The following is an 18994-nucleotide window of genomic DNA, read 5'->3' as shown; positions in this document are numbered from 1 at the left end:
TTCTTTTTTATTTTGTCTGAATGTAAATGTAAATGAACTTGCATTGCTTTGAGGGTGGGGGCATTTTATGCTGAATAATGACTTTTTTTGTGGCAATTTATGACTTTGTGGCAATTCAGCTTCTCCCATCACTCTATATAGATTAATACATTCAGATATAACAATAATTTCTCAAATATTTATTACAATATATATTTACTAAGTAATTTAACATTAGCTTCAATGGTATGAGATGACTGGATGCTAGCAAATGATTTCCTATTGAACTGAACTGCAGTGGTCAAACTATTTACAATACAGTGAAATAAACTTGATCATAATGCACGATTCCAACATCTAACGTCTAGACAATTTTGAAGTGCAGCTCATCTGAGTTTTTCACTAGGGGTATAACCATATTCAAACCAAACTGAAAAACCCAGATTCACCAGCCACGACATTGCTGTACTTGGAGGGCCTTGTCAGACAGTGCGCGCTGCACAAATATTGATTTCTCTTTCAAGACTTGCATTTGACCTGACAAACTAACACACACACTCACAAAATATGTGACCATGCCCATTTGCTGCTATCTTTTTTTAATGTTAAACAACAAAAGACCCTCATCTTTTCACTCACTTCTTGACTGAATAGCTTTTGTAACTTCAACTTATTGTCTGCTATTATGCCCCCACCAAATGTCAAAATCAAACCTATGCCCTAGATGCTAACAACCAACTTAATCATGCTACTGTGCTAACAACATGCTAAATATCCTATTAACATGACAAATCATGCTAGAAACATGCTAAACATGATAAACTCATGGTAGCAACATGCTAATTTATGTTAGCAGCATGTTAAACCATGTTAGCAACGTGCTAAATGACTTAGCTAACCCAGCTAACAACATCTTGGTCAGACCAGTTTAACCAGCCAAAACCACCCATCCAGACATGTTTTAGCGGTGCACTCTGTGAAACAGCCTTACAAACATAAATTTCAAACATCAGTTAAGATTGAGATCTGCTCTGTAGATACAGAAATAAAACACTAATTTAGAGGATTCACTCCCATATTTAAATGCTGTTGTCACTCCTGAAACTTTACAGTGTTAACATGGCCATAACGGTAACATGCTGCTGTTCTTTTATTAGCTTGTCTCACTGTACACAGAAAAGGTGCTGAAATTGTGTTGGACACAAACAATACACGATCGCAAATGATAATATTTAGTGACACTATCTGTCAATAACGTGGCATTGTCTGCATTCTGCTATTTTAGACTTTCCACGCCAGTGTTTTTCCATCCTGAAGGTCGGCAGGATCCTGCTGTAAGTGTTGTGTACAGTGATTACTGATCCCTCATTACCTCCTGCTGAACAAATATTACTGACAGGTGCTCAGGCTACACTGAGCAACACAATCAGTCCAAACAAAGCAGTACATGAAGCAGCCATGGGGTCTGAGTTCAGAGAGCTGCACCATTTAAGACCGACCTTTATGACATCACGTCTGCAACCAGAGAGCTATGAAGTTTAGGGAGCTGTAATTGGAGCCGCAATGAAATCATCATCCTAATAGGTCACAGAGTGAGCCATGAGGGACTCTTTAGAGATCAAATTCATACTGAAGGTTTCTCTTCGATTATGTCACCATTACAGATTCATTTCAAGGTTAAAGTACAGGACACAATGGGATGGGAGAAGAAGAAAAATTAACTGCACTTATCAATATATATACAGTATTAACTACACACGCATGCATGCACACACACACGCACATATATATTTAAAAGTCAATATTAAGTGTATGAAAGCATAATAAAAAAGTAGGCTATTCATCTCTCTTTATTTCTTATAGTTACAGTTTTATAACCTACCGATAAATATATATAATTATCAACTTTGTACTGGGACAGTTGCTAAGGGTGTCGAGCTCATTTTAGCTTAGGTTGAATTTATATATATATATATATATATATATATATATATATATATATATATATATATATATAATAAACAAATAAATGAAACATCTGAGCATGCAAACAAATTTGCAAATGTCCTGTTCAAGGATGGCAAGGGTGTAAAGCGCACTTCATCTTAGGGACAAAAAAAAGAAATAAAGAAAAAGAAAATAAAACATTTCCTTATATGCAATAATTATAAAATAAATAATTATTCACAATCAACATATACATAACATGATTTTGTCGATTTATAGTATCTTCAAATGCAATTGGCAATGTGTACATTTTTTATTAACTTGCATTTTTCTTTTCAGGTTTACTATGCCTTTATTACAGACCGTAGTCCCAAAACATAAACCAAGGGGCGTATGTGTAGGAGGCTAAGTTGATAAAAAGATAATATGACTGTGCTCTCCAAAACAAATTGATTATTACCAGTTTAACTTAATTATCGAGGAAAGCACTAATAAAGATTGATGTCTTGTGTGTCTTCGGCCGCCAACAACACCAACACTAATTTATCTGGAACTCCAGGTTAACAGCTTGTGGCTCAGTGGACAAATGTTCAGAAACCTGTCTCAAAGCTGTTTCCATCAGCCAAAAAGAAGAAAAGGATGAGCAAAATAGACAAGGACGAAAGGATGTAAGTTTAGCTTGTATGATTTTTTAGTTTTAGTTTTTTATTAACTTTCTTTTGTTACTTAAATGTGTTTTGAACTATACAATAGATGCAATATATATAATAATAATAATAATTATTATTAATAATATTATTATTTTAAAGAAGCATTTGTTTACTGGCAGTAGATGCATTACACAATAATAATAATAATAATAATAATAATAATAATAATAAATATAAATTTATTATGTATATTATTATTTGTTTTATTAATTATGACTCATTAATAAAAATGGCTAATATATATATATATATATATATATATATATATATATATATATATATATATATATATATATATATATATATATATATTATACGTTTTGCAATTTAAATTAGTTAAATTAAACATTTATTCAATTATATACAATTATATATATATATATATATATATATATATATATATATATATATATATATATATATATATATATATATATATATATATATATATATATATATATATATATTATAATTTTATTTTACTTACATATATATTATAAGTGTTATTACCACTATTACCATTATAAAGAAAAATGCAAATGAGAATAGCAGTTAAGTTGTTTTACAGGCTTTATAAATGATTTAAGAAGAGCATATGGCATGCACATTTCTTTTCACCCAACAACAAATGAGCAATAAAAGATAATTCATGATGCACATGAACAGCCCACAGGCAGCATACCTCACCAGCAAACCTGACAAAAACAAGCATCATATTGCTTTAGAGCTGGGCTTTGTGTGTTCGCCATCTATAAAGCAGTCACAATAAAAAACATATTTCTAATTCATGATGGTCTGATATCTCTGAGCACGCATCACCAAAGTCTGGGAAAATGGGCATTATTCAGCTGATATTAATGAACAGGACTTCCGTCTTGATTAGCCTGTTTCATTTCACATGTAGTGACATGTGAAGTAGTCCATATTCATATACTCAAATAAATGAACAAAGATAAACAAAAATAAATGAAATCTTTGCTGCCTATGGATGCCCCACATCTGAGTCATCATCTAATCTAAAGATATGAATATTTTTGTAATTGAAAAACTGGTCTGTTTTTAGCTGCGTACAGTAGTTTTATTTCTCAGAATAGTATAATAGAGTATTACTAGTTTTCAAAATATTCCCTTTGATATATTAAACTTTACTTTCTCTTTAAGCGTGCACGCAGCTAAAGCCAAATGATGCTGAACATGGATTGATGGATAGAGACATAATATACAAACAGTATATATAATAGCATATAATTTCTGAAGCACCACTAAAAGGGTTTTTGGCAGTATCTTCACAGTTTGATTGACTTGGCTGTTTGGCTTGGGGCTTCTAGCGTTAGTTTTGAATGGAGGCTGTTCAGCTGCCGTGAGGTAGACACAATCAGACTGCTGCTTTAGATGCTGCCCGTGTCCTCGGCTGTTTTCACTTCAGTCTCATCTGTCACTCCACTGGCTGTACATAAAAGCAGGAGACCTTTTGCTGAATCTGTGAGAAATCTGGCACTGTGCTCCAAAGGTCAGGTCATGTTTAAAGCAAGCTGTTTAAATATGATTGATACATGATCTTACACAGTGCTGCGTGGTTTCCAGTTACATGTGATCTGGATTACATAATCAGATTTTACAAATTAAGTACTTGTTAAAATCAGATTACATGATTACATATTATTCACACGGGGACAGTGAATTATTCATCATCTCCCTAATTATTCTTTTTTTCTCTTTTAATTATCCCTTCTCATAATCATACTATGTGTCACAACATTTAGCTTTTACTGTATTCAGAAATGTAAATACATTTGCAAAAGCATGTTTCTGAAAAAAAGGCACCTCTCAAGAAATTAGAACATGTATGAAACAAATAAATGCAAGTAAATACTAAACTCTGGTGATGTAGTGATGTGAAACACTATATCTTTATCATATCCGGTGACCTTCAGTAACTGTTGAAGTTTGAACAAGAACATCTCAAACCTGGGAGACTATGGGTATGTAATATCACTGATGTTTTCATATTTATTTGTGTATTTCTTTATGTAATGCAGGGATTCCCAAACTCTTTTTGTCAGCCAAAACTATGGAGTGAGTTTTGGTTCTTTATTACATGCGAGAAAATAAAAGATCTGAGAGAAAAAAAAAAGTTTGAGAGAAAAAGTTATCACACTGATAGCAAAAAAACATTTCATGAGAGAAAAAAGAATATTTAAGAGAAAAAGTTTTCATGCCAATAGCAAAAAATAATTATATTTGAGACTAAAAAAAAGTTTTGAGAGAAAGTATTTTCTCATAGAACATAAAAAAATATACATTTGAAATTTTTGTAATTATTTCGGAGAAAAAAAATCTCTCTCAAAATACTTTGAAAACTCTCAAATATATATATGTTTTGCTAAAATATTTTCTCTAAAAAAAAAAGTGTTTCTCTCGAAACGCTTTTCTTTGCTCTTGATGCAATTTCTTGCTCTCGTGTCAGGATTTTGCTTTCACTGTGAGAATTGTGTCATGGGCGGGGCCACGTTCCTATTGGCCAGTCGGGTGAGCATCGTCTTGTCTTGGGAGTCGAACTGAATCATTACACCATTGTTCGGTTCAGCTGCATAGATGCCGCCTCTGCCTTATGGCTAGTTAAGTTGAGCATAGACACTCCAATGTTTGGGCAAGATGATGACACACAGCTGGCTGAGCAAGTTCAGTATCACTGAAGATTAAACATTAAAAAATAGCACTCATATTCATGAATGAATGTGTATTATATTATTTGCTTGCTAATCGCTAGTAAAGCTAACCAGCCATCATGCTAGGTAAACTTGCAAACTCACCTGGTTTATACTATGTTTAAATCAAATGCCAAATTAATGTTTTGATTTAGATAGTTTCACGCCTTATTTAGTGAGTAGTGAGCAGTGATTGATATACCGTTTGAAAGTGTCCCACCTAGTTTTGTTTAAAATAGTCTTTGTATGGTTGTTGCACTACATGTTTAGCTACACTGCATGTATAGCTCACAAACTGAGCTACACAGGGCTTATTCTAAATATTTTTTACCATCTAGCCGAGGTCTAGAGCTGACAAGGTAAATTGCAGGTCTAGGACTAACTCTTACATTAGCAACCCACAAATATGTTTGTGCCTGTACTGTCATGGTAATTATTTTTTCTTTTAAATCTTTCAAACGGTATATCAATCACTGTCTAACGTTAGCTAGTTGTAGGGTTGCCACCTTCCATGCATACTAACGTTAGTTGAAAGTTGTACGGGAGGTTGTATGAACAAGCAGTTACTCTTCAGGTGCTTTGAGGCTAGCAAGTGCAAAGGTAGAAACTAGCTCACTACTCACTAAATAAGGCGTGAAACTATCTAAATCAAAACATTAATTTGGCATTTGATTTAAACATAGTATAAACCAGGTGAGTTTGCAAGTTTACCTAGCATGATGGCTGGTTAGCTTTACTAGCGATTAGCAAGCAAATAATATAATACACATTCATTCATGAATATGAGTGCTATTTTTTAATGTTTAATCTTCAGTGATACTGAACTTGCTCAGCCAGCTGTGTGTCATCATCTTGCCCAAACATTGGAGTGTCTATGCTCAACTTAACTAGTCATAAGGCAGAGGCGGCATCTATGCAGCTGAACCGAACAATGGTGTAATGATTCAGTTCGACTCCCAAGACAAGACGATGCTCACCCGACTGGCCAATAGGAACGTGGCCCCGCCCATGACACAATTCTCACAGTGAAAGCAAAATCCTGACACGAGAGCAAGAAATTGCATCAAGAGCAAAGAAAAGCGTTTCGAGAGAAACACTTTTTTTTTAGAGAAAATATTTTCACACTGATAGCAAAACATATATATATTTGAGAGTTTTTTTTCAAAGTATTTTGAGAGAGATTTTTTTTCTCAGAAATAATTAAAAAATTTCAAATGTATATTTTTTTATGTTCTATGAGAAAATACTTTCTCTCAAAACTTTTTTTAGTCTCAAATATTATAATTTTTTGCTATTGGCATGAAAACTTTTTCTCTCAAATATTCTTTTTTCTCTCATTAAATGTTTTTTTGCTATCAGTGTGATAGCACTTTTTCACTCAAACTTTTTTTTTTCTCTCAGATCTTTTATTTTCTCGCATGTAATAAAGAACCAAAACTCACTCCATACAAAACCATTAAAGTTAAATATTTCAATAATTTAACAACACATGGCCTTTAATAGTCAATTTGACATGCAGGTAAGCAAATACATATATTTTTAGTGTTTAAGTAATAAGTGATGATTATTTTGGTTTTACATTTTTATGATTTATTTAATTATTAACTTTATATACCCTTAACTTTAAACATCCTGCTGGTGGGACACTTAGTGCTGTTTTTTGTTGTGTTTTTCTTTTAGTAATCATCATAAATTATATATCATTTGAAAATCTCAAAATTACATTGTAATACCAAGGAAATATTTTAGAAGTCTCCTCCCCCTTAGTGGGTGGTGTCAAATGTCATATTATTATTATTATACAGTCAAAACTGTTTTTTTTAGATAGAAGTAATACTAACAGAGAAAAGTATACTTCTGTGACAGAAAATTGCATCAAAATTGCATTTTGGGTGTCACCTGGTGGCTGTCTTTGGTATAATGCCAATTATTATTATTTTTTTTATATCAACTTCAAATTTGAAACATTACTTATTTAGACATTTAACTTTCAGTTTATAGCAATTGGATATAAAAGATTTAATTCTGGATTTAAAAAAATACTTTTATATATTTTATGTCAATTAAAATATTTTTAGTACAGTACATTTTCTCTAAAGTAAACGTAAACTTTCCTAACTTGTAAAATGAATCTTTTTTTTATTTTATTTTTTTATTGAGACTGCAGTAAATAGACTGCAATTGTCTACTTTAAAAAGAGACCAGTCATAGAACTGTATTCCAAAGCACTGAATCATAAACATTTAAGTTTGGATAGTGCACTTTCACATTCATGTTAAAAAATGGGGGTGACAGTTAACTCAAAACCCCACTGCAGTTCTTGCATTAAGCCCAGTTTGGAAACCCTGCTGTAATTTAGTGTTGAATGCATTTTATGTTGATAATATACTTTAAAAATCAAGGTGATCAGTTTATATTTTATAGCTATATGACTGAGAGCATTTCCCCTGCAGTATCAAACATTTTCAGAGAAAATAATTAGTTTCTGTACCAATGTAGTAATTTTTCCAGCAATACTGGTGAAAAGTTTGGTCTCACGGGTTTGTTTTAGATACAGTGTCACCACCTAGTGGAAACATTTTTCTTTACATTTCCATAATATCGCTATGATTTTCCTGACACAATGAAACAGCGCCACCTAGTGTACCAGAAGCAACATCAAAATATTTCATTTTATACAGGGGTTAGACAAAATAATGCGAACGCCATTGTGTTATATTTGATTTATCTTTACAATGTATATATTTTCTAGGCTGTATAACAGTGGAGTATGAGTCAAGCCACTTTTATTTGTTTAGCACTTTATACAATACTGATTGTGCCAAAACAGCTTTACAGTGTTAAACCAGATAACAGCATGTCAGTAATGTCAGAAGACAATAACAAAGAGTCATTTTTCCAGCTAAAGTCAGTATGATGAGTTGAGCAGTGTTTTGTACAAGCGGCCAGTGAAACGAATGACTTTTCAGACTTCCAAAAAAGGACAATAGATGGAGTCTGTTTGGCAGGAGTGTCTGTAACCTTAGCAGACTAAATGTTTGGTGTTTTAAGAACAGCAGTCCTTATAAAGTCCTTAGCATGGAAAAATGAATCAACTGAAAGTGGACAGGGACCATCGAACTCTAAGAATCGTGTCCAAACAACACCGAACTACTGCAGAAAAGTGACAGCAAACCTATTCACATTCAAGCAATGCTAAAATGTGAATTATTTGGTGTCATATAACCTGAACAGTTTTGAGCACTGAACGTTCAAATGGAGACTATGTGTTCAGGGCAAATGGTAAAACACATTTGTAATGAAATATTTCTCAGGTGTTCACATTATTTGCCCCATTATTTACCCTACATTTTCTCTTCTTGACCTGATATTCCCATTTCCATAATAAGCAGATGATAATAGGATGTCGGAGGGGGCATAAAATTGATCTATTTTCATATGGCAGTGTTTTCAAAACTTGCGTCTTGAGAGATAGTTCTACAAAAATACTCATTAAAGTTCATCAAGAAAAATACATCAGTATTAGATTGAAATTGATTCATACAAATAAGCACACACTTTACCTCACTGTATCATTTGATTTATTCACACATTTGAATAATATTGCATTAGCAGATAATCTTGTTAAAGCACAGAATCTAATCTAATTTGACAAAAGAGATATACATGTATAATAATAGGACAGGTATATTTGAGCAAAATAGAAATTATTGTATCATTCACATGCAGATGATGCATAATCATATATTAAAATATCTGAGTAAAACAAAATATTTTCAAAATAGAACCTATTTTTCACTATTTTCTTAATATAAGAAAAATCGAAAAGCTTCACTGATACTTTTCATCGTATCAACAATGAATTCACATTCATGTCACATGTAAGTCTCAGACATGCCATTAAAATCCCGAATCCCCTAAAATCATTTCTGGAAGTCTGTGTTAGAAACTGCGTAAAAACTGGAGGGAGAGCTCGTAACCGAGAAACATGGTTGCACACATTGGAAATCCTCTGATAGCATTGACAGTAGCTCCACGAAAGAAAACCTGCATTGGACATAGAAAGTAAAGCAAAGAAAAAACAACAAAAGCATCAGAATTACACTCATATTTCACAAACTCTGAATCAGTATATTAATGTTGTTTTTAATGTACGCCAGGTCTTTAAAAGCTTTCTATCACTGTGTCTGTGACCTATTTTATAACACCGAAACATATTTGACCATGAAATTGTTTCAACTTGTTACTTCAACTTGTTTAGTAGCTGGTGCACAGCAACTTTCTTTTACACCCTGCCGGTTTTTAAACTACATCCATCAGGAACTTACATGTATTCCCTCTGTCTTGTAACTTTGCACGATGCAGTGCAGAATGCCCTTGTACTTCCTGTGCTGCACGGCATCTGCCTGCAACCGGCTTTTCACCACGTCTGTCGGTGTGGCGGTGACCCATGAGATGGATCCTGTGAAACAACAGCATAACCACAAGTGAAATCTCACGTGAAGTATTCTGTGTCCTTAAAATCCCAGTAGAGCCATATTTAGACTAATCCAGGCCTCTTCCGTCAGACATCAATAGGAGGGAAACTTTTTACAGAAAGTACATTGAGAAATTTCTAGACGATCCATCTTCCCACAATCCTAAACCAAATGCACTCTTGTTAATCTGTGCACGACTGCTAAGAAGCAGTTTGGTGTCATACAGAGTCTGATATAGCTTTAAAAACAATTCATCACGTGCACAAACAGACTGAAAAACACTACAAGTGCATCTGGTGTTTCTTTAGGTGAGCATCACATTCAGGAAGGAAAAAACAGCTTCTGTTCACCTAGTGAACAAACTATGTATGCATGCTGCAGTTGAAAGTTTTAATGCATTAGACTGCATTCTGAAATGAGATATGACCACACTTTATGACTACATGTCTACATGCATCTTATTGGGAAGGCAATCCTATAATGCATTAAGACAAGCATAGAAAAAGAAATAGCAATAGTTCACGCAAAAATGAAAATGCGCTAGAACACTTACCCTCAAGGCATCAAAAATGAAGATGAGTTTGTCTCTTCATCAGAGCAGGTTTGGATTAATTGATGGACTGGAGTGGTGTGGATTAATTGTGGATTATAGCGATTTTTTTATCAGCTGTTTGGACGGCTCCCATTCACTGCAGAGGAGCCACTGGTCAATGCTACTTTTCTCCAAATTTGTTTTGATGAAGAAACAAACTCATCTTGGATTCCCTGAGAATGAGTGCATTTTCAGCAAATGTTCATGTTTGGCAGAACTATTCCTTTAAGGTGAGAAATGCTGATTAAACATATAATCCATTTAATACAGAATGCAATCAATTTCAAATTGTACTATTTTTGTTAGCTTAGCAACAGGCTAACATAACACTCTAATAAACACAAGCCTGTGCATTTATCTTGGTTTTTATTTGGATCCCCATTAGCTATGCCCAAGAGCACTGCTAGTCCTGAGGTCCACACTTCAAATCCATACATTATTACATACTGTACTCAAAAACATGAAAAACACTTCAAATCCATACATTATCACATACACAATAACATGAAATACTACTAATAAATCAGAGCCCTTTTCAAAAACAACACTTTACACATTTCACAATATACCAAACACTCCTCATTGCTCATTTAACTCATTTCAATGCATAACCTCCTAAAAATAAGATCCTTTATCTGCCTTTTAAAATGTAATTTTACAATTATTTTAATTAAAGGCAATGTTGAGGAATTCCATGTTTTCATTTCCCCTATATACTATTGTTCGTTTAAGGAAATTAGTGCTTGCTAAAAATCTTCCGTCTGACTGTCTAGTCATCATCGCTCAAATAAATGTGTAAAAATGCATCATCACTCAAATAAATATGAACAATACATGATGATGTGGTCTTACTGTTAGAAGTTAGAAGGCAGCTGTCTGTGTAATTTCGGAATACAGCCCAAATCTCATTTACCTGCTAAACCTCCTGCTAGACAAATACAGCAGGGATGGGGTGAGGCATTGGCATCAGGATTCATCCAGTTACAGAATAACGTATATGGTATGAAGTACAGGGTGTAACCAGGTACATCCCGTAATATCATGGCTCCCGCGCCTCTGTAGAGCCCCTGAATTCCCTCGTTCTGCAGGATGGTACTAATGCAGTGCAGTGGCCCTCTGTACAATGACTGGGACTGAATTCCCATTGACCGCAGAGGGACACTCCCATTCCCAGCAAGGTTAAAGTTCTCTGGAAACACACAAAACAGTTCATGAGGAATACTGTGTGCAAAAGTCATTATTTCCCTGGAAATGTTTGTCTTTGAGAAGGACTCTGACTCCATGCATAGCTGCAAGGTGCTAAAATGTTTTTATAGCCTGTAGCTTAAGACTAGCTTACCTGCAAGAACAGGTTGGGTTTGCATCTGTAGTCTAATTTTGACGAGGTCAACAGGGGCACCCACCCCCACTGAAACCAGACCAGTCAACATGCTCGCTACAGTCAAGTCAAGCATGCTGCATGGATGTCTGCCGTCACCGTATCGATATCTGCTAATGAGGCGCTGCGTGTTGCTGAAGAAGCCAAACACCAAAGAGTTATAGAGAGTGATGCTGGCCAATGGAAAAGACAGACCTTTGAAAAAGCCTGTAACCTGACACAACACAAAAGAGAAATGGATTATGTTCTTTTGCTTCCAGGAAAGATAATATCTGTTTACATCTAAAAAATGGGGTCATTCTTGATATGCAGCCCTGTGATGAAGATGAACATAACCTGCTCATTGAGTCTGGGAGTGAGAGGGATCACTTTTTCAAAGTATTGCTAAATTTTGTCCCATGCCCTTTAAATTTTATTGGAGCCTTTTGTCAATTTTATATATCTTGATATATTATATTACATATAATTCCTAAAAATGGAATTGACATTATTATTATTTCTGAGTTCTGAACTATTATTTTACATTAAAAAAAATGGCAGTTTATGAGAAAATATTCCAGATGTTTACTTACCATTTATTTCGTCCAGCTAAAATGTTTTCTGGTTGTACTAATTGCTTTGGTCACACTTTATTTTAAGGTTACATTCTCACTATTAACTATGACTTTTACCTCACTAAACTTATTTGCTGCTTATTAATAGATAGGAAGGTAGTTATGGGGTAAGGGATCTAAAATATAGTCATGCAGAACAAGGCATTAATATGTGCTTTACTAATTAACAGCCAATATGCCAATGCTAATAAGTAACTATTTAATAGTAAGATTTGGATCCTAAACTAAAGTGTTACCATTGCTTTTGTGTCTTTAATATTGTTTTCTATCCTTTTGGTGTATTGTGGAATATTCTTTTTCAAAAGACAGGTCCTTAATGACATCAGCCTCCAGGAAGTGACATCATCTTTGGCAGAAATTTATATGATAATAACAAAATTTCAAACGATGAAAAAACTCAAAAGACTAATCAAAATTATTAAATCCCCATATAAGCAAAGTTTAGATTTTTATATTAGTCTAGCTGGATCCATCCTCATCCTAATAGCCATGTTTTCATTGTGTAAATAAGTTGTCATATACATTTCATAAAGTTTAAATATCTAAAAATAAATGGAGATCTCTAAATGTACAGCACAACAAGAACGGCTCAACAAATACAAGGCTCTGTGGACTTTTGGAGAAGTTATTATACAATAATTGTGAAAAATATTTGCCAATCATTTTTTAACTCAATTATGAAACTTACATTTTCCTTTTTGTAGATTGATATGATACAGTGGAGAGTGTTCCTGTATCCTTTGCCAGCTTGTAAACGAGTCTGTAAAAGAGTACAAAGGATTTTTTTTTTCTTTTTTTGTATCATAGCCTGGACTGACACCTCATTCTTCCTAATCAATACATTTCATACCGTTAGGAAAAAAAAAGTAACTTAGAAACTAATACTGACTACCTTTAGAATGTAAATAAGTATATAATATGAACTACATAATTGTATAATGTTTTAATATATAATAAATACATAATATAAGATTTGTACAAAATGAATCACAAAACAAGGATTTGTCTGGAAACCTTGACTGTGTCAAGCGGATGTCCTACAATCACACTGGACGCTCCTGTAACAAAAACAGTTGTATAAGTTAAATAAATATGTTGCAACAAAGGCAATAGTGATATATTCTGCATATTCTGCAGGGTTAGGAGGCTCTTCTTGCAAAACAGAGTGTCCATTTTATGAATAAGTTACATTGTTATGAACATTTCATGGTGGGTGCACATGCACATTAGGGCTTTACAAAATAAATGTTTCCTTTCAATGGAGTAGCTACACAAGGTTTCCACCAAACCAAGTTTATGGCCGAAGAAACCAGTTCTCAGAATTGTAACGTTTTACAGACATGGTTTTGACGAACACGTGACACAAAATTAGTTAAAAATAGACACAGATGTATATTACATAGCAGCATAAATAGTTTAAAGAAGTATTCACTGAAACTAACCACACTGGGGTTTAGACGCGACGATAACTAGTTCGAGAAACAAGATAAACCAAATATAACGCAATATTGCTCTGCGAAAATGCACGTTTTGGTGAGTTGTTGAACACTTAGGAAACTTTTTACAGGACATGCAAAACAAATAAAACTCACCTCCAATCCATCCTGCCAAGAAATCATCCAAATGAAAGACTGTCATTGTGCATCAGGGTGAATTTACGCCGGAGATTTGGTCATTGATGCGGTTTGAGTGTTGACGCTAAACATCCGTCAGCTTCATTTAACAGTTCGTCAGATCAATAAAAGCAGAAGTGGTGACTTCAGCCTCATATTTAAATCGCTGAAGGGGGAGTATATGGGGGCGTTGCAGATACACGAAAACAGATTTGTCCACCAACAAACATAATTAGCTGATTAAAAGGATATGCTGCGTCCATATTTCTCACTGGTGTGTAATGTAACGGGTAAAGTGTAGGATTCTTGATCATGTGACTCTTAACGTGGCTGCTGGGTTTCTCTTTATGTTGAGGAATGCCTGGAATGTGTCCATGACTCACATCGGATTGAACCATATAGGCTATCAATGTTTTATTCACAAACGACAAAGATTCTCTCGTAAATAATGTTTAGATTATTGCTAAATGATGATGATGACTGTCCATTATCCATATGCTATGAAACGTGTAGGCTGGGATGTAAACAAACGCTGTGTAAATATGCTTCAGTGGAAAGCTAGCCTACTAGCTGGTGACTGATGTTTTGCAAACGTTTTATATATGGACATAACTATAAGCATAAGAGTTATCAGGACTGCCACATGATAAATACATGAATAAATAACCCCACTCCTAAAAACTGCCTTAAATCAAAATGGTTTCAAATGTACAACCTGCAGTGAGTTCAATAATCGTTTTCCACTCACTTTCAATTTCATTTCAGATTTTGAATGAAACTCTTAAAGGGTTAGTTCACCCGAGAATGAAACTTCGTCCATGTTCTACTCACTCTCGAAGCATCCTAGGTGTATGTGAGTTTTCTCTTTCAGAATAATCCCATCAAAGTTGCCTAAAGGTGCCTTTATTCACCCCCCAAAGCCATGTGAGGGACGTTTTATTACAGATGCGCGCACTTTACTTCACGTCTTCTGAACTGTTGACAACAAACACCCGCTTACACCATTGAAAGGCTTGGAAGAGCAAGGACATTTTTTTTTTATATAACTTCGATTGAATTAAGTAGTCAATAAAAATGACAGAAATTATTGTGATTGTGATTACTGCAGACTGATATTATTTAGATAATATATTAATCTGCACATTCAAATGGTATTGACTAACCTGAAACAATCAAATTGGAAACATGTTTCCATCATTGTGAAATTTACTACTGATACTACACACACCCTCAAAAACATGTTGCCAGATTTTATGAGACTCAGGCAGCAATTGAACCCAATGACATATGGGCCTACTGTCCTGCAAACTCTTTTTACACTTAAAAAAATCATCTAAAAACATCGAAATAAACTTGTGTTATTCAAGTAACAAATATAATTTTATACTACTGAATTAACCTATAAATAATATTCATAATACACCGCTTAATCAACCTATACATACCTAGAGTATACACAATGTGTACATTATGTGCTTTAAAAACAATCAACAAACTGATTTCTAAAGGAGACAGGAGTGATAGGATCAACATTATCTGGTCTTTAATAAAGTTTCTGATTGAATGTTTTTCTGAAACGTCTAAGTCAGACATTCGTCTAATGTTGTGAAATGTTACTACTTGTTTCAGAACATTCAGAGAACATTTAAAAGTAGCATTCACGTAATGTTTGTAAAATGGTAAAATTGAATGTTTCCTTAATGTTCATACATAACCAAGAAAAAAAGGACATTTTGAACATGCAGAGAACTGTAGGATAAACAAGTACTGTGGGATTTAAAGAGAAAATCAGTTAAGAGCAAACACATGTAAAGAGAGAGAGAGAGAGAGCGAGCGAGAGTGAGAGAGAGAGAGAGAGAGAGAGAGAGAGAGCTTTAAGGTAACATTGGCAGGTTACCACTTTTTACAACGTTAATATGACAAATGACAATTGTTCAAATCTTACCCTATAATACACTACACAACAAACAAAATCAAGAGGGTGCCTGAGCTTTTGGGTGTAAAATAATTACTTCTGCATTGATTGACTCAATTAACTTAACTGCAAGATACACAGATCACAGGAACCTTGCAAATAATAATAATTATAATAATAAAAATAAAGATTTAGGTAACAATGGCATGTTACTTTTTCAATTTAAATATGCAAAATCACAAATGTCAGAAGCTAACATTATAAAGAGTTTGCCTTCGTCTTTGGGTAGAATAATAATTACTTGCACAATGCTCAACCAACTTAACTGCAATATGCAAATAAGATTTTTTTTGCCTCATCCGTGTTGCACACTAATGGTGCAGTCAAAATGGCAGAAAATCTGGTTTAATGTTTTGTTTGACTATTTGGCCCATTTTGACTGATCATTAACTCACTCTTAGCAATAAAGTCATACTCTATTGGCCATTTATCCTTCATCAACTGACCTGAGATGGGTGAGGCCATGAGGCAATCTACTTATTGCAGCAATCCATGTCCTGAGCACTTTAAAATGTAAGTTTGCTGAATAAAAGTTTTTTTTTAAAGGATTTTAACAATGGAAACGTAGGTCTCTTATTAGTGTCTCATAAGCACAACTACTGTTGTGATAACTGATCAATATTTAACCATCAGACACAGCCGTCTTATCACCATATAGCGGATAGCATGCAAGGTACACAACGCTCCAGCTGTCTGTGCAAATAACAGACCTGGCAGCTCCAATGTACATGTACGTATTTTCATGCGCTACAAGAGAGCTCCTGTGCATCTGCTGTAGACTTGACTACAAATGAGCATATGTTTGGGTCTTAGAAAGAGGCTTGGCTGCAAATTCTGTCAAACGTAAGCAGAATAAATTAAAAGCCAACATTGCCTGGACAAAACTAAGTCTTTGTTACTGATACAGAATGAGTAATGCATGCCTGGAAGAGCCAGAGAGACGGCAGCCTTCAGATGGGTTCTCTTAAGCTTTCTGTTATAAGAGAGAGATGAAGAACAAACAAATAAAAATAGCCTAGCACATGCATTTCCTTTGAGTTCTGGTAAAACATTTTTTTTTTTTATAAAATAGAATGAGGGCAACCATTATTTCGCTAAACAATATAGTGAAAAACATGATGAAAGAAAAAATGTGCATGATACTTCTGGTTATAATTCCTTTCAGAAGGCAGAGCATTCCTGTTAAGTCAGGTTTTTTAAGGTCTTCTAGAATTACAAGTCATTAAGGTCAAGGTCTCTGGTTTCAGAGCAGATGAAAGGCGAAGACTTCATGGCCAACTCATGTGGACCGTCTTGACCCATTGATATCATTTATGCCAGAATTAGAGAAAGAACATTATATTTTATTTTATTTATTTATTTTTACTGGTGCTGTCCATTCTGTTCTATCACAAATACACATATTAGAGATCATTTGGGTCAGTGACCTGACTAAACATGTTTTGAACTTGATTTGAGGTCTGTGTTGACAGAGATCACAGTGCCACCAGATGTCAGTAAACTTTGTTCTTGTTAGTACAAAACCTATCCAGAATGGAAAACTGAGCTCCAAATAAAATGATTTATTTAAATAGAATAAATATAATGTTACATTATTCTTACCTCTAGTACTAATAAAACAAACAAGTAAAAAATGTAAATAGCAATTACAGATAAATATAAAATAGGAATGAGAATAAGAATTCCTCTTCAGTTCTACATAGAACAGTTAAATAGCTCCTTTGACCCCTGCAGTTGTGTAAATGTTCAATTCGCAGAGTGCAAATAAAATGAAATAAGCTGAGTAATATAAATCCCTTTATGTCATTGCAAAACCTTGCATATTCGGGGTGTGTTCAGCTTGTGAATTCCCACTGGTTCTTGATGAGTGAGGGAAGTTTCTCCATGACTATGACCTTTAACTGGACACATCACTGATTTTAAATGGTGACCAACCTAACAGGCCATATAGTGCGTGAATAGAAGTGCAAAAGACACTAAACAGAAAAACAAAATCTCATTTTACCCTTTCGTGCTCTATCCTATATATTCACATTACACACGTTATACTAAAAGGATTTCTTGTCAAAGAGTAATTTCTTTTTATATCTAAATGTAACCGGTTTAGGATAAAATAAATATGATTTTCACTGAAAGCAGCAAATATCAGTGCTGATACGATATCTGATCTGACACTGTCAGGGGATGATTACAATGCTACAGAAATCTTCATCTCAAAACACCAAAGCAAAATTATTGACTGTGGATGCAACTCACAGAGTCAATCAGACCAACAGTTCCTTAAATAAGGTTTCTATCACTGTCAACACCTGATTATTTACACCATATGAGTAGATCCAAACACATTTACAAGATGAGATCTCAGTAAAACATTGCACTAGCACATTAATGTTCATTGAACCTTATTACTCATAGCCTACTGTATGATTCTTGTGTTGGTTTCTTGATTTAAACATTCAGTGTAATGAAATAAATCGTGCTTTAAGTGGGCCGGTACGCACCGATACTCAGTACCGCCACTTCCAAATATAGTACCACCACCTCTCCATGCGCCCAGAACGTGCTTTTAGCGTACCCTTAGGTTCATTTTGACATCTGTTTTATTTGAGGTTTTAATCCTTTGCCTGCGCTGCCGCTTTTCAGAGCGCCCTTCACAATGCAGGCTTCCTAATTCTTCCTAGTTCGGAGTATGGAGCGTGAATCATTTGAACCAGTTTGGGAGTTCAGAGCGGGATCGCGAATCCTTTGAGTTAGTTTGGGGATCGCAAATCATTTGAATCAGTTCGGGAGTCGGGGCAGCTTCGCGGATCATTTGAATCAATTCGAGAGTTCGGAGCGGGTTCACGAATCATTTGAGTCAGTTTGGGGATCGCAAATCATTTGAATCAGTTCGGGAGTTCGGAGCGGCTTCGCGGATCATTTGAATCAATTCGAGAGTTCGGAGCGGGATCGCGAATCATTTGAGTCAGTTTGGGGATCGCAAATCATTTGAATCAATTC

At 34.5% G+C, this 18994-nt stretch overlaps 1 protein-coding gene across 3 annotated transcripts; it reads right to left on the bottom strand.

Moving 5' to 3' along the window:
* Window positions 1–8908: 8908 nt before the first annotated feature.
* LOC113057823 (solute carrier family 25 member 48) lies at window positions 8909–14203 on the bottom strand. 3 transcript variants are annotated; one of them, XM_026225354.1, is made up of 7 exons: window positions 13999–14044; window positions 13421–13464; window positions 13095–13166; window positions 11754–12006; window positions 11328–11603; window positions 9673–9806; window positions 8909–9391 (listed from the first exon to the last, which is right to left on the bottom strand). In XM_026225354.1, exons 1-7 carry the CDS (start codon window positions 14042–14044, stop codon window positions 9287–9289), a joined length of 930 nt encoding a protein of 309 aa, XP_026081139.1. In that variant the 3' UTR covers window positions 8909–9286. The 3 variants fall into 3 exon arrangements, with proteins under 3 accessions (XP_026081139.1, XP_026081141.1, XP_026081140.1); XM_026225356.1 differs by lacking the exon at window positions 13421–13464 and having other exon boundaries at window positions 11754–11926; window positions 13999–14203; XM_026225355.1 differs by lacking the exon at window positions 13421–13464 and having other exon boundaries at window positions 13999–14195.
* Window positions 14204–18994: the final 4791 nt, after the last annotated feature.

Source organism: Carassius auratus, chromosome 39, assembly GCF_003368295.1.
Source record: "Carassius auratus strain Wakin chromosome 39, ASM336829v1, whole genome shotgun sequence".
In the NCBI taxonomy this organism is placed as follows: Eukaryota; Metazoa; Chordata; class Actinopteri; order Cypriniformes; family Cyprinidae; genus Carassius; species Carassius auratus.
Note: the sequence above shows the minus strand (reverse complement) of the source record. Positions and strands in the feature narration are given on the sequence as shown.